At 41.1% G+C, this 22,326-nt stretch overlaps 1 protein-coding gene across 2 annotated transcripts in view; it reads right to left on the bottom strand.

Moving 5' to 3' along the window:
* Positions 1-673: 673 nt before the first annotated feature.
* si:dkey-178k16.1 (band 4.1-like protein 1) overlaps positions 674-22,326 on the bottom strand; it is a 42,197-nt gene continuing 20,544 nt past the window's right edge. Inside the window, exons 4-24 of one of the 2 annotated variants that reach the window (XM_038723660.1) lie at positions 20,958-21,062; positions 20,211-20,253; positions 20,027-20,102; positions 19,159-19,377; positions 18,951-19,038; positions 18,705-18,857; positions 17,468-17,565; positions 15,908-16,083; positions 15,014-15,270; positions 14,380-14,418; positions 13,351-13,380; positions 10,603-10,758; positions 9,137-10,252; positions 7,947-7,997; positions 7,099-7,503; positions 5,891-6,112; positions 5,693-5,746; positions 5,359-5,448; positions 5,109-5,189; positions 3,755-3,871; positions 674-3,641 (exon numbers count right to left, since the gene is read on the bottom strand). In XM_038723660.1, coding sequence (XP_038579588.1) covers positions 3,636-3,641; positions 3,755-3,871; positions 5,109-5,189; positions 5,359-5,448; positions 5,693-5,746; positions 5,891-6,112; positions 7,099-7,503; positions 7,947-7,997; positions 9,137-10,252; positions 10,603-10,758; positions 13,351-13,380; positions 14,380-14,418; positions 15,014-15,270; positions 15,908-16,083; positions 17,468-17,565; positions 18,705-18,857; positions 18,951-19,038; positions 19,159-19,377; positions 20,027-20,102; positions 20,211-20,253; positions 20,958-21,062 — 3,582 coding nt within the window. In that variant the 3' untranslated portion in view covers positions 674-3,635. The remainder of the gene's footprint in view (positions 3,642-3,754; positions 3,872-5,108; positions 5,190-5,358; positions 5,449-5,692; positions 5,747-5,890; positions 6,113-7,098; positions 7,504-7,946; positions 7,998-9,136; positions 10,253-10,602; positions 10,759-13,350; positions 13,381-14,379; positions 14,419-15,013; positions 15,271-15,907; positions 16,084-17,467; positions 17,566-18,704; positions 18,858-18,950; positions 19,039-19,158; positions 19,378-20,026; positions 20,103-20,210; positions 20,254-20,957; positions 21,063-22,326) is intronic. The other variant, XM_038723661.1, reaches the window with a different exon arrangement.

Genomic DNA, 22,326 nt, shown 5'->3' on the forward strand with positions numbered 1-22,326 from the left:
CATGGATGCTCCTGATCAATAATTTGAAAACAGATGCTCATAAGTGCAATCAATATCTGCAGATCCATCTACACCCATAAACTGTGAACGTGATGCCTTGTTAAGATTTGTTTGGCACTCTTGCAGTGATCTTCACACCTGCTGCTCTCACAGGGAAGAGAGTGCCAATGCTGAGTTTCTTCAGTTTGTTCCGTTTTGTAAGCTGCATCTGCTTGACTGTGAGCTATAACACTTGACAATCATGTCTCTAAAAAGACTGAGGTTGTGTTAAACTTGTGGAGAGCAGAAACCTGACATCAGTGATCCACATCTGAGTATCACTAACTATATAACTCCACTTTCATTTAAAGTAATTTAATATAGGTTTAAATACTAATGTACAGATTGTGTAAACATATGTATGATTCAAATGTTTCTCTTAGCTGTGAGATGCTTTAACAGCATCTTAGCTACTGCTAACAAACAACTTAAATTCAGCAATAGGTGACCAATAATTGCAAGAAAACCAATTTTTTGCAGTCATCTTAGGTGTATTAATACATTAATATTCCTGAACAAACCCTAAAACCAGTGCACTTTGTACAGATTTATACTGCATAATCTTTTATGATAAAATTCAGTAGCTGCATTTCATTACTGGGCCTGGAGGACAAACGTACACACACATACCAGCTGTAATAAGACAGAGATCTGTGGAAGAGATCAAACTAAGGGATTCCCTTCTCATCTTGTTATTTTTTCTTTTTTTGGCTCTCTCTCTTCTTTATTCATTTCAAAGGAAGGCAAGTACATTGTACAGCAAAGACACAGCACCAAGCAATGGAGAGCAGGAGAGATGAAGCTGCTGTGGAGGAGGAGGAGGGCTCTGTACAGAGAGGAGAGGGCTAGGTTTAAGGGTCAGCCAGAGGTCGCCCAGTCAGACAGCTCCAGGTGTCTCAGACCACAGCCAAATGTTTGTGATTAATCACAGTCTGGTTATTAGTTGTCAGACTTCCAAGAGCAGGCCGTTTTAAGGTAAGTTTGACCTTACAGCTTGATCCAAGGATGATCTGGATAATTCTGCCCCTTAGTGAAGAATGGTGAGAAGGATTTCAGCTGGGTATGCTTGATGTTGCCGCAGAGCTTTCTCTTTCAGGTAACTGGTGCCCCCTAGTGTGCATCAAGCACGTGGAATTTAACTACTTCACATCGTCACAATCCACCAAATGGCACCAAATACAGTAAAAGGTATGCATGGCTGCACCCCCCCCCCACCCCCCCCCCCAGCTTCCAGTGTGACACCCACATCCATGATTAACCATCACTTTAAAAGATTTTGAAACAAAAAAGAAACACAACGTGAATTACACTACACACGTGAACGTTGACAGTAAACTTTAGTGTCTGAAAGCCAAAGCTATACCTCAGTTATACCCTCATAAACCTGACATGACAGTTTAACATTGTTTTTCCTCATTTGAATGAATTTGCTGCTGCATTTATATATAAAATATGACTTTAGCAAGGAGACAGAAATTTTGCAGGCAATGTTAAAGACACCATAATTAAAGGGGAAACCCTGCCGTGTCAAGTTTATGCATTTGGCTTTCTGGCACTTCTGTAATTAAAAGTAGTTGTTCATAAAAAGTTATTTCATACAAAATCAGAGATTGTACAATTTCACCGCTACCTTAATTGGCCCACTACATGTCTACGGCATCCCTCAAACATTCATGTACCAAATCACACAAAACTACAAGTACAGAGATGTATTCCTACTGTATATTTTATTTAACACTGCACTTTGCTTGAAAGGATATTGGAAGGGCTCAGATGCATAAAAAAAGGCAAAAAAAAACAGGCCTACTTTATGTTTCTCGATGGGGAAATTAAACTAAAAGCAAACTGATGTGTAAAATATATTGAACAGCACATTTGGCTTAAAAAGAGATAAAACTGTTAAGGACTTGTAACTGAAGGAAGAAACTGTAGCCACTGTGCAGTCATTGGATCTTGGGATTGACAAAACTGAACGCATTGTGCTTGACATTTCCCACCTTTTCTAATAAATGCTTTTCATTTCCTGTCGGGACCTTCATTTCCTTTTTTGTTTTTTTGTTTGTTTTTCAGAGCTCAGATTTGACTTCCGATTGTGGACAATTAGGCTTTTACATTTTTGTAACTTTTCACAGTGTTATCTTTCATGATCCTGGATATCGTGATACATCCTTCTAATGAGGTAATATCCTTTATATCTCAACTACAATCCAATAATGCGAGAAATGCTCATGCAAACGTTATCTCAAGTACTAGTTTTACTGATGCAGCAGCCCGTTGCGTGAGCCTACTCTATGTACTTACTACACAAAAGTGGTATCATATCCAGCTGAATTCTGAAAGCATATCTAAAGGCTGGGAAAGGAGAGAAACTGGGCTCATTCTGGAACATTAGCATGCTCAGAAACTACATCGCCACCATTGGAATAGATACAACAGGTACACTGGGTGTATTAACAGCTCCAGACACGTACACAGAAGTTCTCGAACAGTCCAATCAAAGTCCATCATGATGCAGCAACTGGAATCATATCCTTGAATACATGCCACCCACACATGATGGTAAATTACTCTTATCAGGCGAGACAGATAGAGGGGAAGTATTCGTTAGCTGACTAGCTCAGACTTTGGTCCTTCACAAACAGTTGAATAAACACCACCAGACCTTGCTGGACTCTATATGATCTGTTCTACTCTGTGCATCCTCATCAGTCAGTGAGATGGGGGGTGGGACAAAGCTCATTTGTTCATCTGACTAGCTATGCAAGAGCGCAAAACTAAAAGTAGGGTTTGCCCTGTTCTTACAAAACCCTGCTTCACTGGATGCTGTAACAGTAACTACATGTAATGGATTATTTTACTTATTAACAAAGTGTAAGCACACACAGTCTTATTTTTTTTCAGCAGGTTTTTTTTTCAGCACACACAGTAGGAAACGGGTGATATCTTGGTATTCAGTACAGCAGGACAGACGTATAGAAGACTACTGTATGTGCATGACCATTTTTAACTCATATTCCTTTTTTCCAAATGATACTATCTGCATGGGATGGGTACCAACATGGCACGTGACCTTGGATTATTCCACAGTGTGAATGAGTGCACAGATTATCCAAACAAACCCCTTCTGCACTAATTCCCTTTGACCTTTGAGGAATACTTAAGCAAGTGGTCTGAATATAGAGGCCCTGAGAGGCAGGCAATTTAGTTGGATTATCTCTATAATTGTTCCATATGTTTGAGATTCTGGTGGCGTATTGTCCACCAGCACTAGGACTTTGAATTATACTGAATAATGCTTTTTTTTTTTTTTTGCCACATGACCACCAAACCATTTGCTGAACGTGAATGGTTTCAATAGTGAAATGTCTAAGTAAAAACATAAACACGAAACATAAAATATAAGATTTTAAAAGGAGTCTTGTTTCAGCTTTGTGTGTGTGTGTGTGTGTGTGTGTGTGTTGTTGTGTGAGGATGTGTACAAGAGGCTCGCATTTGAGCGCCACTGGCAGTAGTCTATCAGTAGGGATGATGGGTGGCAATTTCAGGTCGGGCACTGACACTTCTGTACCAAAGGGGGGCACTCTCGTCTCAGGAAATCAGGACTGCGGGTAAGAAAGAGGAGACAGTCATCCTTAAATCCCTCAATCTCAAAGGAGGGTTGTGAGGCTAAATCTTTTTCAGATATTATCATTTATAGTCAAGATGGCACTTGTACCTCTGATGCACCGTGTCGATCCTCGGTGGACGATTCTGTTTCCCTGACAACAATAGCCTTGGTCACCTGCATATCTGGATGCTGCTGCTTGGCTTCCTGTATTGCAATAGCCAGAGCCTGCAAGAAAAGAGGGAACTGTGGTTCTTGTATTAAGTGACTTACGGGGGAAAATGTGTAACTTTTCTAAAGATTTCTGTGTTCAAGACTGAATTCCAGTTAATGTTCTTATTCAACAACATAATAGAATTGTCAGACGCATTTACAGCATCTTAACTACAGCTAACAAACAACTTTAATTCAGCAATAGGTGAAAGGCAAAAAATATTTTTTTGCAGTCATCATAGCTATATTAATTTAGAAATGTTCCTTAACAAACCCTACAACCAGATGAACTTGTTATAAATGTATACTGCATAATATTTTCATGATTGAAAAATACGAATTGCTGAGCCTAGAGGACATGCACATACCAGCTGTAACAAGACAAACACAGTAATATGTGGAAGAGATGAAATAAAAGGATTCCCTTCTCATCTTGTTCTTTTTCTCTCTCCGTCTCTTCTTTATTCATTTTAGAAGGAAGAACAATGTACAGCAAAGAGACAGCCCCAAGCAATGGTGAGCAGAAGAGATTGTTGTTAGAGAAAGACACAGATTTCTCTACAATAGGGAAGACATTTTGACATGCTTGCATCAAGAAATGTTCTGAAATGATTAGTTTTTACTTCTTTATTAGCTGATCGACAAAGAACAATAAACGGCATGTATTTTATTAATCATTAATTATTCAGACTCTTTTTCAAGCCAAAATAATGACAAAATGCCAAACAGTGTCTAGTTACAGCTTCTCTAATGTTAAGATCTGCTGTTTTTTAGTCATAAACAGTATTACTGTAATCTTCTTTGAGTTGAGTTTTTAAGTGTCACCTTGGCCTCTGGGAAGTTGGAACGGTAATTTTATCTATTTTTTTTTTACTATTTTGAAACAACAAACAATTTATCACCAGACTAATAATGAAAATAATCGTTAGGTGAAGCCTGATTTTCTTTGCATATTTAATTTATTCAATTACTGTATTCATTCAATGTCTGAAATGCATGACATACTCTATGAAATAATCCATGGCTTCTTGGCAGGGCAATGTTTAAATTCAAAGGATATTAAGTGTTTCTAAATAGGTTTATAAATACTAATCTGATGAGACAATTAGAAATGTGCAGTATTTCTAACTTACAAAGCATCCAGCAACCACAACCAAAAATGTACAACACCTAGAAAACCAACAGCCAATAACTACATGGTTCTTTTGACTTAATGGTTTCATCCACAGTTCATTTGTATATTTCAGCTCACCTGTTCTTGGTCTACATCATCGTCTCCTGTGATTATGATCCTCTTCTCGATCCTAGTCTCGGAATATCCTCCTTTCACTGTCTGCAACACACAGTGGCTTTTCTTTTAATAGCATTCAGATGTAGAGGCCACATCTAACAGCATTCAGACAGAAGTGATGAGCTGCACCTCGGCGTGTTTTGTGGAACCCACTTTATCATAATTATACATGACATTGTAAGTGTTGTAAGTTCTACTTAAGCTTCTGTACCTTGGTGACATGAGTGGTTGCCGAGGTAACATTTTCAGTGACGAGGATGGGCGACCCAGACGCCTCTCTTCCAAGACCACTCACATGCACCTGAGAAAGCAGAACACCTGGCAGCATTAGGCAAATGCTGTAAATATGCACAGATCACTACAGATTATGTGTGTGTAAGACACACAGTAATTCTTCTGTGATACTTTAGGACATCCAGTCAGGCACATTTTATTCATAAATTCATGTCTTTGGTCGTTGTAAGTAGGTTTAAACCCTGGAGAGCAGGAAGGCGTGTGCTGCAGGTTGAGTTAAAATTGGAGAGGTCTTTCGTTTTTGTACTCACAGGGGATACGCTCTGTCTCGTAGAGTAAGAAACTTCACTTGTGATACTCTGATCCTAAAACAGATAAATTTATTAGGTGACATTTAGGTATTAATACTTAATGTATTACAACATAATGAAACAGTTTCTAGTTTTCGTTGCATCAAATATTAAATTTTTTTTTATCAACAATATTTCTCACTAAAATATGCAATTAACCTGATCTGTGAACTCCACGATGGTTGTGGTGACCTCTGACCCGTTGGGCTGGGTTTCAGTCCTGACATCCGTCTTCCTCACTGTCGCTGTGGGCATGACGTCACTGGCCTCCCTGCTCAGTGGTCTGACAGCCGACACGCGACTGGCTTCTCTGTGCGACTGTTCTCTGTCCACTGACGAGGACACTGGCACCGACCTCTTTGGTTTTTTGGGTACTACAGGCTTAAGTGAGTGGGGGGGGGACAAGTTTTAGTTTTCACACAAATACAGACAGATGAGCTTGAATGTCTGTTGCCTTTTGCCTAAATTCTTTAAAAAGACCGTTAACTGATGCAAGAAATGTATTGAATATTCTGATGCACTGAGATAAATAAAAGAGAATATGGACAATGAGTTTGTGTTTTCAGCTTAGAAATAAGATAAAGAAGATGACAGAAAATCAGGAAGGAGAAAAGTTGAAGGGTCTTTCTTCATTACCCTTCAGTGCTGCACGACAGAGAACATTTAATTCAAAACATGTTGCCTGCCAGCATATTTCAGTGCCAATTACTGTGTCCTTTGTCCACTCTTTTTTTTATTTCAGTGCATCAGAAGCAGCAATTTATATTCAATGTACATCTTCAGCTATAGACCTTTGACAAAATTCAAATCATAAACCTAAACTTAAAAAAACTAAAACTAGACCCAGAAAAACACATTGAAATCTGTGACAAACACTTCGGGTGTGATCACACCACAATTTATTTATTTTCTTTTTTTTCCATTCGAACCACAGTGGAAATGTTGTCCCCGGTCTATTTTTCGCTTCATGCACATTCACACTGACCACCTACTGCACAGGCAAAGAGCTTGAGAGCTTGTCAACAAAACTCCCATGAACCCATCAACAGCTCGCTTTGGTGGCCTGTCATCACACTTTATTGGAAACTTGGATAGCACTAAGATATGGTGGTGTTATAGGAGGGGTTCTTTAGGAGGGTTGGGGAGGATCGAAATCCAGTCTTACTTTGTGTTGCCTTGGCAAAATACATGACCGCACTCTTTTCTTTTATTAACTTCTCATAAGTGCACAGATATATAAAACAATTCTGTACACATATTTTAGGTGCCAAGAAATAGTATTGTTCTCTCTACCTGCCTGAACAAATCAAACTAAAGGAGAGGCCTCTAAGTGCTCCACACACACTCAATATGAAAACTTGCTATACCTGCACGTCAGACCGTTTGACTTCTGGTCGGACTTCTTCCGGCTGGATATGTTTGGCTGGAGGGCTGCTGCTGCTGGCTCCTCTGGACAGAGGAGCTGACACTAATGGAGGAGGCAGTTCAGAGGGACCCTGTTGCTGGAGCAAGTCGATGCCAAAGCACAGACCCCCGTCAGGTGACAGATCCCTGTCTCCTAGCTCTGACATGCCCCTGGAGAACTCCTCCATGCCTGTGTGCAGGTCCGTGAGGACGGTGAAATCTACTTCGGCCTCCAAGCTGGACGTGGAGCTCACCGTGATGCTGGAACATTTGCGCTCGATGCCTAGGTGGGTTTCCTTCAGGAACAGGATCTCGTGGTCCTGGTCATCCTCTGAGACGGAGCCCAGACGTCTCTCCCATGGTTCCCTCTGCAGAAAAGAGTGCAGAACATTTGGTACAATTTAACACTTAGAATCATGTAAACCACAAGCAAATTTAAATATTGAGCTAGAAAAAAAAACGTTTCTTTGCTGATCAGAATTAAAAATGTTTTCCAATAATTACAGATAAAAGCAAAAGTTTTAAGAGGAACAGAAAACATTATAAATTAGATTAAGCTATTGTATAATGTTAGCGGTTTAAAATCATGTGTTTTGTATTTTGGTGGTGGGGTGTCCTCATTGACTGTGCCTTTAATGAAACCAGAATAGTGGGACAATTTCCACATTTTGCATATAAACACAAACACGCTAATGAAAACATCTTGAAGACCAATGTGTTATTTGTGTCATTTGTTTCCTTATTTTTCAAAGGAGTGGCTAAAAAGGAGGAAAAACAAATAAGAGTCTGGTGGAGCTGAGAGATGACTCACTGAAGCTTCGTTGAAAGGCTCCTCATGAATAGCCGGTGTGGGAGGTGTCTCCTATAGAAGAAAACACCAAACAAACATTAAAATAAAACTAATAAAGCATGTTGTGAAATTACAACAACCATAAACCCTGATACCTATTCTATATTGTAGCTACCATGTCTGTAAATCCATCAGAAAAGGAGAGAGCAGAAACAGATAAGAGGGGTTTTGTCGTTCTGTTTGCAGCACAAAACATGGCTGACAAAAGTATTACTTCACATTAGAGACTCTGTGTTGTAATGTTCTCCACTCACAGGTTAATTGCCTTTGTACTGGGTGGAGCTCACTGCATTATTATTTATACAATGTAAACACTTAATTCATCAACCAACTCCAGGGCTTATGTTAAACTTAAACAATAAATACGCATATGAGAATTCCCAGAGACTGTAACGCTTAAGGCTACTGTCAGAAGCATGCACATAGGGTATATTTCACAGGTTGACATCATTAAAAATGACTGCAAGTGCAATGGTAATGCCATGCACTGAAAGGTTAGATTTATCAAAATCCCTTGCAGGGAAAAGGTATTCATATTCGTAAATGTAGCATATGAATGCCTACAGCCTGAAGAGGTTTGGCAGCTCTGCAGCCTGTGATTACATCTAATCGCCTTTTTCATTTTCTGCTACTGCTACAGAGGTGCCAAGGCAGAACATTTGGTCCAAATGCCCTTCTCAGCCATTTACAAAAAGGTAAAACGTATGTGACAAAAGAGGTTTCAAAGAAAAATGGTGGAATAGGTCTTGTGCTCCTTGCAACAGCAGCCACCTTTATCCCGTGAAGATGTTGGAAGGAGAGACCAGGTGTTAACGTGACAAGTTAAGGTGGGATAACAGGGACGCCTGAAGCTTAAGCATTGGAAACTTTGCTTAAAGGGCCCGCGGCGTTCTGAAATGGCCAAGCAGATGTCAAGCTTTTGAGGAGGGGAACAACGGAAAGCAAAAAGCTCTCTGAGCCAATGATGCGATGCGAGGGAACGTGAACTTTTGCTTTCTCAAACACAGCCACATGAGTTCTGAAGTATGTGTGTGTGTGATTTTTTTTATTGGGTTTTTTTGGATGGTAAAAACAAGATTTGCACGCCTGAAGCTCATGCAATGTTTTACTTTCCGATGATGGACAAACAGGTTAGGGGGCAGATGGTTTACCGCTTGCTTCCTCTTGGCTGTTTCTTGGCTGGACGTCCTGTAGTGGATGTGGCTGCTGTCCAAGTTGCTCTGTCTGTCTCGGGACCACTGCGTTTTCAGAGGAAGAGTTCGGGGGGGAGCTGCTGGAAATTTGGAGCTGGCTAGGAGACTCTCTTTAAACTCTTCGTGTAGCACACCTCCTCTTGTCCACTGATTTTGTCCTGTCGTAGTTCTGCAGTCTCTGAGCTCCTGTTGTCCAAACAACTCCGTCTTAATCTGTTGATGTAGCAGTAGAGTTTGCTGCTGATATGACACTGCAGCTTCACTGGGGTATCTGGTGGCCCCTGTGTTTTCCTTGACAACATCTGTGGCAGAGTGCAGTACGGTATTATCACCCACTCTCCTTCCTGCCTCACAGGATCCGCCTTTTGATATTGTCATCTGTACATCCCCAGTCGCAACAAAGAAGCCTCTATCAGACTGGCTTTGCGTTTGAGGGTTTACAAGATCTTTGTTCTCTTTAGTCAAAGACTTCTTTGATCTCTGAGGCTTGAGAGGAACTATTTTGGTGGTTTCTGAGTGTGAGTTCCCTGTTTCGTTGAAATCTTTTGCCCCAATGGGGCTTGGGTCTTTTATTTTCCAAGTCTCACAATGCCTCGCGTCACTCTCAGTTCTGCCCGCCTTGCCCTTTGGGAGAGAATCCACAGCCACCGGAATTTCAAAGTTCTTTGGTCTCTCTCGATGAATGCTGTGCTCATACTGACATTGCCTCACGTCCCTGTCGATCATCGTACTCCTCTGTTTGTCAGGTGGAGATCCGTATCCATTTTCTTGAATGCCATTCCTCGCTAGTACAGAGTCATGATGCCCATTAGTTGCTACTGTATTGTCCATAAGGTTCATACCTGTTAGCACTGTTGCTGTAAGGTTTGCTTCCTGTTTCGGAGATGTTCCAGGTCTGGTTTTAAAAGAGTCCCTGGGTGTTTGACAATTGTTTTTATTTGCTTCAGTCCAAGGTGTGACAGAGAATGTGTCTCTACCCATAGAGGAGGTCTTACTATTTTCCAACTGAGAGTAAGTATCCAGCGCTCCTTCATTAGCATCCTGCTTGTCAATCAATTTGGCATCGCCAGTTGCCTAAGTTGACATAGAGTAAACAGTTGCATTAGCCTAGCTAGATACACTGCTCTTGCATTTGTGATATCATTGTTAACTCACATAATTGCTGTAAATGATTAGTGAAGGAAAACAGTGGTTAACTGGGGGGACCTATGACTGCGCAAACTTGGATGCATTTCAAGATTTAAAAAAAAAAAAAGATTTTCTGTGTTTTGGCTCAGTGGAATCAAACGTTTGACAGAAAATGGAAAAGTAGAAAGGTGGGGGAAATGGCTGACGGATATATTTTTTTCAGAAACATGTAACATATAGGAAACTAATTTTAGTATAGTAGGTATAGTGATCTGGGAATAGCATCTTGTTCTTACTGGTTTCCGCTCGGGGGTTCCTCCAGGAGGAGTAGCTGATGAGAGGCGTTTCTCCCTCTGAGCCATCTTGCTGTTAGGCTGCCTCAAAGCCCTCTTCAGCTCATTGATGCTGGCCTGGTGCTTTTGTAGAACATCTTCTGGCTTATCCAAGAACTGCTGCTTACACAGTAAAGAGCACACCAGGGACACAAATTAACATATGGTCAAATCCTGGATCTGAATCTATTACATTCTGGTTATGCTCATTTCTTCAAGTGAGCTAGATATGTTGAAAATGAACCTGGAGGTTTTTCATTTTAAAATCTTTACTGTAACTGCTCTGGTGAGGGTGTGATGCCTGCTTGTTTGTTATCTGTTTAGCAACTGTGTGGAAACCCATATGAACTTTGTTACAGTAGAGGATCACAAGTATTAACATTTTTCTTTTACCTTGCAGCGTTATAGACTAAGATTCAGTTATTTAAAGGAGGTTTAAAATATCCTGATTACAAGGACAAACTATATTTAACAGTACATTTTTCAAAAATACTATGATAAATATCCATTTGCACCAGGCGTGTGCTTGTACGCACGCTCATGGCTTAAACTCATGAGCGAGCATAATCCGAAACACAACCACTTTCATACAGAGATCCTACAATAAACACAGAAACACCAGCATGCAGGCTGTGGCTTTTCACTCAGACATATTCAGGCTCTGTTACTTCAACGTTCCCGACTCAGAGTCAGCTCAACACCGGCTCCATAATGTTACTTCATTCAGTGCAGCGAGCCACATATCAGCATAATCCTCCCGGAAAAAGGCAGAGTGACAGTGGCTATAGACAGGCAGGGAGACAGCTTCACACAATATACTGGAAGCTCAGGTAAACCCTTACTGCAACTTTACAGTAATAGTTTTATCAGCTGCAGGTTGAACTAATCCATGCTCGTTCCATGATCACGGTACATTCACTGCATTTAGCCGACGTGCTACATCGTTAGCTTGCCTGCTGCTTTTCAGTAACTATCTTTACTATCTGTGTATCTTTCACTGGAAGCTCAGCAATGTTAGCACAGCTAAATGTATTGGATGATAAAGAAACGGGTAGTGAGCTGGGCTGAATATTATAACGAGATTGTAAGTAACTTTACTGTAGTGTTAGTGGATGGCTCTTCCTCTGGGTTGTTGTCGCTGTTGTTGAGTTTTAAAAACTTAATGTATTCCAGTGTTTCAGTGTTTTCCTTCAAATGTAAAACTGCAGGGTTTTAGGCCAGACAATTGCATTAGAATGTTAATTAAACCATTGTTTATCTCCTCTTTGTAATGTGAAGAAACTGACACCTCTGTTTAGTGCCAGAAGGATCCTTTTGTTTAACTTCTTCATAGACTCCTAAGATTGGGTGTCGACCGTTTTGGATACAACCCCTGTTGTGCTGTATGACTAGTTGGTAGAGCAAGGACTGTGTATTCCTCAGATCCTGTTTGACCAAAAGCAACGTAGAACATTAAGGTAGGCTACACCCTTCCTAATTGGGTGACGAAGAAGTAACCAAACGGTCCTGAGCCATTTGGAGGAAAAAGGACCTGCCCACATACCTGGAGGATATTAACAACCTATTTTGATAGAATCGGGACTGTAAGCTGTGAATCTGTGAGGAAAAGCAACTTTCCGGTCCTCTGCTGGGGGCGGCAGTAACTTGGTGACTGGAAACTGTAGATCTTTACAGAGAAGCTTCTTTAGTCAACTGCAGTGTTTTTGGTTGTTCTGTAATGTCATCTCAATTTTCACAAATTTTTGTAATTAAATCTTTTTGTTAATTTTCATTGGACTGAGCCTCTCCTTGATCAAAATCTGTTATACGCAACACTGTGAAGTTGCAGTATTGTATATTATGTGGGTCACGTTAGTTACAGCGGCGGAGAGGTGGACAAGCTGTCTACCTGAGTTTTGGTAAACCACAATAAACCTAAACTGAATGTTACAAAGCAAACGGCAGCAGGTCCGAGCTACTGTAGCGTTAGCTGGCTGCATCGCTATATGCTAACGTTAGTAAACAACAGTAAGCAAATGTGAAACAACAGCTTCACATTTGCTTTTTCCCGTTACATCCTTTCTTGCAGGCTAAATCAACAGTGGTACACAGGATAGTAACATAGGTCGCGTTACTTAGTGAAGTAATGTGGAAAGCGATATAACTTTGCACTGGATAACATTAGCAACTGCTCGGTGTTAGCCGGCGAGCTAACGTGACTTTCTCTACGTTTCTCCAGCTTTACTAATGCTCACTTTGTTCTTACTCGACATCATCTTAACCTGTTTGGTCTGATGGGCTTCAGCAACGGAGAAAACAGGCGTGTGCTTCATTTCTAAGTGAGTTTTGAGCCCATTGACAATAAGGCAATGAAAATTTTGTTAATTTCATTGAAAAACTTACATATAGTCCCTTTAACAATCTTCTAATATGAAGCACAAAGCCCCAAACTCACTGAGGTTTTTAAATATTCGCTGATAAAAGGCTAGACATTAAACAAAAAAGACTTTAGTGTTCAGAACAGTGTTCAGAAAATATGATACCGACATGCAAAAACTATGATGTTGCATTCAAGAAAGTGATGCACCAAAGTAACCTGAAGTAAACTCAAACTCCTGTTGCTGTTGACTGTGTTCTAACATTAATTGACCGGCACAGTTATGAATAATAAAACACAGCACACCTGATGAGGGTCACACACAGCACATGCCAAAGAGAGGGGACAAGCAGTACCTCCTGTTTGGGCCGACGGGTGGCCAGATCCTTGTCCAACAGATGAGGGAGCCCGAGGTGGGGCACAGTGAGATGAAGTGAAGGGTTTTGAGCAAAGCAGGAGGTTGAGGGTTGAGGGGGATGGGCGGTGGAGAACAGATGCGTGCAGAGACAAAGAGGTAAAGTGCTGCAGGTGAGTCAAAAAGGCAGGCGGCCAGATGGACAGACAAACTGAAACAGTTGACACCATCAGGGCTTTTTACTAAGACCATTAAGCCATTTAATGTTCTGCCAAGAAGACAGGGAAAATCCATTTAAGTGTCAGCCAATTGATAATTAATGCACTCCTCTATTGACATAAGTGCTTGAAGAGGGGGATTATTCCCATACTTCTTCATCCAAAGATTTGGTGAGAAGGCATTACAAAACCACAAATGAACAGACCCTTTAGTGACCAATGCAATGCCAATATTTCCTGCCGTACTCAGTAACACTACCAAACATTCCTGCACAGGAAAAATACATGTGCATTTAAATAAATATATTTACAACAATACGTAGTGCATATCTAGAAAGCTTGTTCTACTTAAGATTAGTTCAGAACTAATTATTAATTCAATAAAATAATGCGAATTTTACAAATCTCAGCTGGAGTACCAGGAGATTTGTCAACTCAGGAACCACTGAATCCCCAACAGTGCTTAAGGGCCATCTGTTTATCCTACTAATAACAATCAATCCTTCTAATTTAACACAGGGACACTCACTAAAGAAAATATAACGATTTTCCACTGGGCAAACAAGAAAAAAAGAAAGAGCCTGAATAAATGTATATTAAACATTTTATGTCTATTCATCTGAATATCAATTCATGCAGTTTCCATGGATTACACTCAGTGGAATCCTGGAAATCATGACATAACAAGAAATAACATTCCCTCCAGAGACAAACGATCAAAAAAAGGACAAGTCGTGCTTAACAAACACAGAGTACGGGTGCATGACCTACAACAGCCTAAACCACACACACAGACACTAAGGCCAAAATACCTCTGGTTTTGAGTCAACAGGCGAGCCTGCCTCCTCACCCTGCAGGACAGGACGAGGTCAGAGAGAAGAGAGCAGAGGTTAGCAAAGTGCGTTGAGATTACAGCAGGGAGAAGAGAAGAACTGTTAAAGGCAAGGTTGATGCTTGGTTAAAAAATCTGCAGCAAAGTGGTCAAGTTAGATTTTGGGAGGCAATTTAAGAAATGGAGAGGAGAGATGACTCATACTAAGTCTTATAAGTCTGGAGAGGGGCAGGAAATAGGGGAAATTAGGCCAAGGAGAGAAAAGTAGTGGTGGTGATAGCAGTCATAAATGAAAAGGAATGTGAGAGAGAAGGATGAGGAGGGATTTTTCTGACTTGGGGCACAGCAACTGCTGTGTACTTTTTCAAATGAGCCAACTGGTTTTGTTTTGTTGTGCTTTCCTCAACCCATACATAGTTTTCACACTTGAAGGGCATATTTCATTTATCAAGTGAGTGTTGATGTCATTTACATTGCTGACTGACTGGCTGTGGCTCAGTGACAGCTCTCGTCTTCTCAGTGTTGACATATCATTCATTTTTACTGTGTGCCGTAAAATGTACACGTTTCAGCCACTTTTAACAGCTATAAACCACGATGAAGGCTTCTTGTACCTTGAGCTCCAAGGTCTTGGTGGGTGTAGAGATGTTGGCACCCTGAGTATGCTTCTGAACGTGATCGTGGTCCTGACTTTCATGCTGCTCCAGCTCCTGATCTGTGTACTCATCCTGGTCTTGGTCATGATAGGGGTACTGATCGTGGTCCAGGTCCAGGCTACCCTCTTGGTCAAGGTCTTCTCTGGACATGAACTGTGTGCGTTCACTGGAGCTTCGCTGGGACAACTGATCCATACTGTCACCTAGAGCTGAGGCTTGTGAAGAGCAAGGGGAAGGAAACATCAACAATGATGGTAATATTCACTTTTATTGGCCACATACAATTTATTTAATTTAATTTTAATTCAATTTATACATAGCCCCATCCTAATTAGGAGCAGTGAACAGCCATTGTGCAGCCCCCTGGGAGCAGTCAGGGGTTTGCTCAAGGGCACCTTCAGCAGTTGGACTTGAACCGGTGACTGTCCGTTTCTCAATTTCCAGTCCCCTCGGACTGAGCTAATGCCACCCCCACCAACTGGGCTCCAGTGTTCCAGCTTTTAAATGACACTGTATTAACAGGGTCATACAGTTTATCTCAAAGGGCTACACTCTAACACAAAATCAAAAGTTAACTGTCTTAATGCCCAGGAATTTCAGGCACTGACAACATAGGGATCTCAGAAGTTTGGTAGGCATTCCCTTCAGGGCCAAGACAAACTCAGTATGCCCTGTTGCTGAAATATTTACACTGTGAGAGGAGAAGTATGTTTTCATACATACATTATTGCTATCCATCCCTCAATCCATTTCTAAGCATGAAAGGCTATAGCTAAGTTATTGCCTCACAACATAATCCAGGAAATACAAGTGGACCCCTGTGTGGACAGTGTAAATGGCCTTGGTTCTCACCTCCATCAATGCTTCGGGGCAGCAAGTACCTCTTGCTAACGGACCGGTCGAACTGTGGGGCAGGCCTGTCAATCAGGGCACTGGCCTGTCTGGTCTGGGCTTGGGTCCGCCCACTGTAGCGGAACTTGGAGCCAATCACCAGGAAGCCCTTGGGAGGTGGCTCTGGGGAAACCAACCTGTAGAAAGGTTTCGTTTTGTGTAAATCTACCACAAATTCTCATATTCTGAACCTTGATGACATCTTTTACTTAAAGCTGGTGTAGGCCACCAGAAGAGATTTTGAAAGAATCCAACCAAAAAAACTCCAACCCCTCCTTTCAGGCCTCCCTCCAAAGCCACTTCCCCAAAACACATATTCATGCACAATGGGTGAACAGGCAGAGTGCGCGCAGGAAGGCCATCATCATCCGTTCTGACCATGAAATAATTTCAACAAATAAAACAAAAATGCTTCTGCCTACCCCAGCTTTTATTACACAGTTTAAAATTTGATTATTTCCTGTAAATTTTCCTGAAAAGAACAACACTGTGTGATTTGGTACTAATTATAGGTAAAATAAAGACAAAGTTAGTTGGCTGAGTTTATAAGAAGGTGTTGATTATAGTTACACATTTCAAAAATACATTCTTTGCATTCTTACCAAGAGGCAGATGAGAAAAGAGCAATATCACAACAGCCTGTATGGTATATCCTAAGCTACCAACAGCAGCAAGACTGGAAATAGCTAGGCGTGGCTCTGTCCAAAGGCAACAAAATCCTTCCTCAAGTCGTCATTACCGCGAGGTTGCCAGTGAAGACTCCAGGAAGTTACTGCGCAGGAAATAGCCTGGCTCCGTAAAACACTGACATGTAAATGTTATACTTTTACACTTTGGTATTTGTACAGATTAAACTTATATTATGTGATAATTTATGAGATTTAGAGGTACTGGTGGTAGGCCGATTTTGTTACCTTCGGACAGAGCCAGGCTGGCTAGATGTTTCACCCTGTTTCTAGTCGTAAGCTAAGCAAACAGTCTTCTGATTGTAGCTTCAAATTTAGCAGACATAAGAGTGGTATCGATCTTCTCATCTACTGTAAGTTGATTGGAAAAACTGATGAGTGACGTTAATATAAACCCAAGTAAAACAATCAAGTTATTATTGGAAACTTTATCATTGTGTGCTTGCCTGTAGACAAATATCACATTTTTACAAGTTCAGCTGGCCTGCTGTGCAGTGACTAAAAGGTTGCAATAGCAATTAATTGTAACTGATTAATTAGAAGTGAACAAACTGATTACCGTCTTCATTGTCTCTATAATTATTAGCTTATAATTACAGTGTCCTCTTCAGGAACCTTCCTATGAATTTACAGTTACACATCAGTTCCTTTCAAGGAAATTATACAGAACTATGGGACTTGGAGAAAAAAGCGTTACCATGAAAAGTTAGGGAATCATCACAGTTAAGTTTCACTAAAAGGATAGCTCTGTTGTGTTAACACTTCATGCAGGGTGCAACGACTGCAGTGCAGAAGAAGTGTGTGTCTCTGTGTATCTGTGAATATAAAGTCCTACCTGAAGAAGGTGTGGTGCTCAATGCAGACCTTCCACAATCGCTTCGAGGCCCGGTGATTGGGCAGCTTGAAGCCTATGGTGCTCTCAAACTGTTCATACTGAGCAGTGAGGGAGAGGAGTGGAGGAGGTGGAGGAGGAGGAGGAGGAAGGAAGGTGAAGAAGAAAAGGAGAGTGAAGGGAGCAAGTGCGGGGGAAAATGGAGGGATGGTGGCAAGGTGAATTGTGTTTACTCCGCAGCAATGGAAAAATCAATGTTGTTTTTCTGTTTACTCGTAGAAATAAATTCTTGCGTCTCGCACTGCCATGTCAGGTAGATTTTCCATCTCTAACCAACCTATAAATTAGCCTTTCGTGCACTCACTCCATCAGATGTGCAGTGGAGAAGAAGATGCTTTCAAATCAATAGGTTATTAGCAATATAACAGGTCTTTAAACATTAGGAGTACTCCATTCGCAAGAGGAAGCCAACTTCTGTCCCATACAAAAAAAAAAAATCTGTGGGGACAGTTTAGAATAAAAGGGCTTTAAAACACAATGAGGACCCTCCAGGCAAATTTGAAGTGACAGCTGACTTAAGAGGATAGATCTGCAGAACAAAGTATATGCATAGAATGGCCTTGGTATTCACGATGAAGATGTCAATGTCAGTTTAACAGTGGATATAAAGCACGCTGCAGATACCCTGAGGGCCAAAGAAAGAAGGAAAAAACAGCAAATCATAATATTTTAGGGAGTTGAAAACCTGAGCGAGCATAATGTGGCAAGTAAAATCCTTGATGAAAGTGCAAATCCTTATGACTGGCTAATCACGCTTTAAAGTCACCAAAGAGGAAGACAGAGGAGGAGGGGACTGAAAACATGACCTATCGGATTAATCTGTAAGAACTGTATTTCTGAGGGCTATAAATAATGTCTGAAAAAAATAGTTCTCTTCAGTTGTCTCATGGTTTACTACAGATAAATCTCAGAAGTAACACTTTTATCAAACCATGAAATGACTATTTATGCTGCTTGGGACGAGTCAAGGGAGACAATGATGTCATTTTAACAACTGTGAAACCATGAAATAGAAATGTGGAGTTGGCTCTTTGCCAAATGATCCTTCATTCCACTTGCCTTGTCTTTGCCAGAGTGACTGTCACGAGCTGTTCTAGTGGGACTGTGCATGCAATTATTGCGCAGTGAACTCCTGAGTCAGCAAGATGCAAAAGACAAGATAATGACAGCTTTTATTTACCTCTCCTGGGCGGATCTTGATGTAGAAGTTGCTTCTCTTATACGAGATCTTGAGGATTTTTGGCCAGGCGAACCGGTTGATCCTTAGACGGTCTCTGTAGATGAGCAGACCGTTGGCGCTCACGCCAAGCATTATGTCAATTCCTTCTGAATCCTGGTGAACACAAGCACAGGGCATCAAAAAACCACAGACAAAAGTGCATTGACAGATTGAAAGTCTGTGAGTAGTGCAGTTTTATCTCTATACCTTAGCATGATGCAGGTCAACTCCATACATTGAGAGCTTCTTGGCATTTTCTAGAAAGTTCACCTCTGCATCTGCTGGACTCATTCCCCTACGACGCAAATACAATACGATTCATCACTTCTTTCATATTCATCTCAGAAATCAAAAATACCAGTATTTTCCATAATCCCCATGGCATTCAATTGAATGTAGTCATATTGTTTCTGACCTGTAGTTATGGTGCAGCTCCATCACTCTCTCCTCCAGCTCACGTGTCTGGTTGGGCGCAAAACGGAAGTCACTGACGTAGTCTGGGCCATGTTCCTCAGGTTCATAGTCTCCCAGTTCAGCCTGGACAGTGTAGGAGCCCAGAAGGGCGTGGGTGACAAACGAGCAGGGCAGACGACCGGAAAGGATATCGTCCCTCAGCTGCAGGCACAGGTAGTACCTAAAGAATTGCAGGAAGTGGAGGCAGAAATGCTGCTGACACTGTTTTATCTTTAAGAGTTAGGTGTCTACATTATCAGGAAACATCAGGAAGAAGCACTGTTGGACTTCTTGACCCAAGTTTTTAACCATGCTAGCGGTGTGGCTCTAGGGACAGCAATGTGTGTGTGTGTATGTCAGCCAGTCCACCACTTTGATTCAGACTGACATAACTCAACAACTATTGGATGCATTACCATTAAATGTTGCACCTATTTTCATGGCGTCCAGAGGATGAATCTTAATGACGCTTATCAGATCAAACTTTTACTTTGTCCAAATCTTTGTGTATGACCAAATACCTGCAAAACTCGCAGATGTACTTTGGTTAGTGCTAATTTCGCAAATGCTAGCATGCTAACAGGCTAAACTAAGATGGTGAACATGGTAAACATTGACATTCTAAACATCATCATGTTAGCATTGTCATTGTGAATCTGCTAGCACGCTGAGCTTAGCATTTAGCTCAAAGCACTGTAGACTCTGAACATTTTTAATGCTATTTGTTGAGGTTTTAAGATTTAGTAACGGAGAGTACCACCGCCAGTCCCTCAGAATTGTGGAGGACATTCATACATTTATTCAAAAACATGTTATGCATTCAGACCTACCTGGTGATATCTTCAATGAGCACGGACGGGTCTGGAGGGTAGAACTTGACAGAAAATCCGAAGGTCCAAGAACCAACTGCGGACACACCACCAGCAAGGTTGTTTTGCAAAGGACTGTCTGTTCATTTAAATGCTGTATGTGTGTGGATTTGTTGGACTCTGTGTGTGTGTCTTTTGCACTTACCCCGAATTTGCTTCTTAATCTCTTTGGAGGGATCCAACCAATTCTGATAAAGAAAGAAAGAAAGAAAGAGACAATCCCCTTTGCGAAATCAACCTCAGCAAAATCATCCATATTCACATTTTTATGAGCCCCTTTAAGAACTGTAACTCTCTGGCTCTTCATTCCTTTTAAAATCTATTCCCTAGTTGAAAGCCAAATACATTCGTGATGAAAGAAAATGGATGAAGGCTTTTATAAACACTGAAAACATCAATATACAATATAAATGCCATCTGAATCCAGCTCTCTCCTCTTAATGTCACTAGAGCTTTCATGGTGCACTATAGACCCTGTACACCATTTTTTAAAAGGCCATACTGTCTAATCACATTTTAAAAAGGTAAAGGGCATGTATGCCACTCTCAGGCTTAAGCACAGTTAAAAGGGCAACCAGGGACTCATTGCTTTATAACACCTGGAAAAACAGTCTAGTTAAGTGGGCTGGTTAGCTGAAAGGTGGGTTGACATTTGCCCTGAAATCAGTGATAAAATCCAACCAAAAAAGTAAATTAAAATATGTATAAAAACACACACTAAATTCAATGAAAAAATCGATATCCTATGTTTGGTTTAACTGCAGCTTCATTTGGCTCCAGCCATACAGAGGTTCAGTTACAGATCTGACTATATGACTAAAAATATCTGTAGGCTAGTGTCCCAAAGTCAGACATCTTAATGCATGTGTGTGTTTTTGTTTCTGTGTCTGACCTTGGAGTTGTCCGTGTCCTGGAAAGACAGGCCAAAGTAGTCCCTCTCCAGCAGGTTCAGATGGCCACACACCATGTCCAGCAGGGTCTGGCCCTTGGCAAATTTCTGTTACACACACAAACACACAGACATACATGCATAGAACCATATAAGAACACACAGCAAACAGACAGGTCCAGGTTTTATGAACGTCATGTACTGTAAAATATATTAAGAAGAGGACAGAGTGCAATAATACAGTTCATTAAAGATGTGTATGACTTTGGAGTGTTTGCTTGCCTCGTGCTTAAGATCCATACCAAATGAATGCAACATCCCTGATCAATTTTAGCCGGGAACCTTTGTTGTATGTCACACCCTTCTTTCTCTCCCCATATTTCCTGTCTATATCTACACTATCAACTGGCATAAATGCAAAATGCAAAACATTATCTTACAAAAAAAGACTTGTAAGACTCTTTGTAATGGGATCTTAATGATTCTGGTTGGTTATCTAGCAATATAATAGCTGGTTATAATTTTACTACTTCATATTTCACACAAAGGAGTCAAACAATATCAGTGACACACTCCACCCCAACTATGGTCTGTGAGATGCTTCTAGTCTGTTCTCTCCCCTGTTGAGTGGGAGGAGCTGCACTCTGTATGTCTATATAAGGGGAGGAATTGCATTTTCGCATCAGTGGCGTCTCAACAGACCACACCTATTTTCTATCCAGCCCTTCAGCGCTGAGAACAAGGCCTCTGTGGGTTGCACAGTCTGCCTTGGCAAAATGCTATTTCCACACACACACACGCACACACACACACGGGAACACACACGCCAGATTCATCTCCTAGGGAAACCTGGCTCCTATGGCGACAAAGCAACCAAGCAGCTGTTACCATGGAAACAGAAGTAATAGGTCCCTTCTGTGTGTGCATGTGCCCTCTCACTTTCTCCATCTTCGGTTACTACAAGGCCACCACAAAGCTTTGTTCGGCTCTTGTAAGAAAAAATAAATAAATAATTTTGAGAAAGGCTAATTAGTCATTATAAAGGGATCTGTCTCTCAATCAGTTAAATAATAATTTATATCATGAAGTACTGAGGCTGGCACAGGCAAAGTAGTGAGAGAACAGTCACATTTTTTGGGGAGCAGCGCATATATTCGATTTTCTAACAAAATGAAATTGCAACACACATCTCAGGTGCCCCCCCAAGCATGGCAACAGATTCAGGAGCTGCTGATGAGATTTAGTTGTCGCTCCAATTGGCTCCAATCACATTTCTGTAACTAGTTCTGTGGGCTGATTGTGTTAGCAGCCATTTGGCATACTCCTAGAAATCCATTTTGGTGATCACCGCACCCATGCAAACAAGATGAGG

The sequence above is a fragment of the Micropterus salmoides genome, unplaced genomic scaffold, assembly GCF_014851395.1.
Source record: "Micropterus salmoides isolate LMB-PRFRI ecotype aquatic unplaced genomic scaffold, ASM1485139v1 Ms_hic_scaffold_16, whole genome shotgun sequence".
In the NCBI taxonomy this organism is placed as follows: domain Eukaryota; kingdom Metazoa; phylum Chordata; class Actinopteri; order Centrarchiformes; family Centrarchidae; genus Micropterus; species Micropterus salmoides.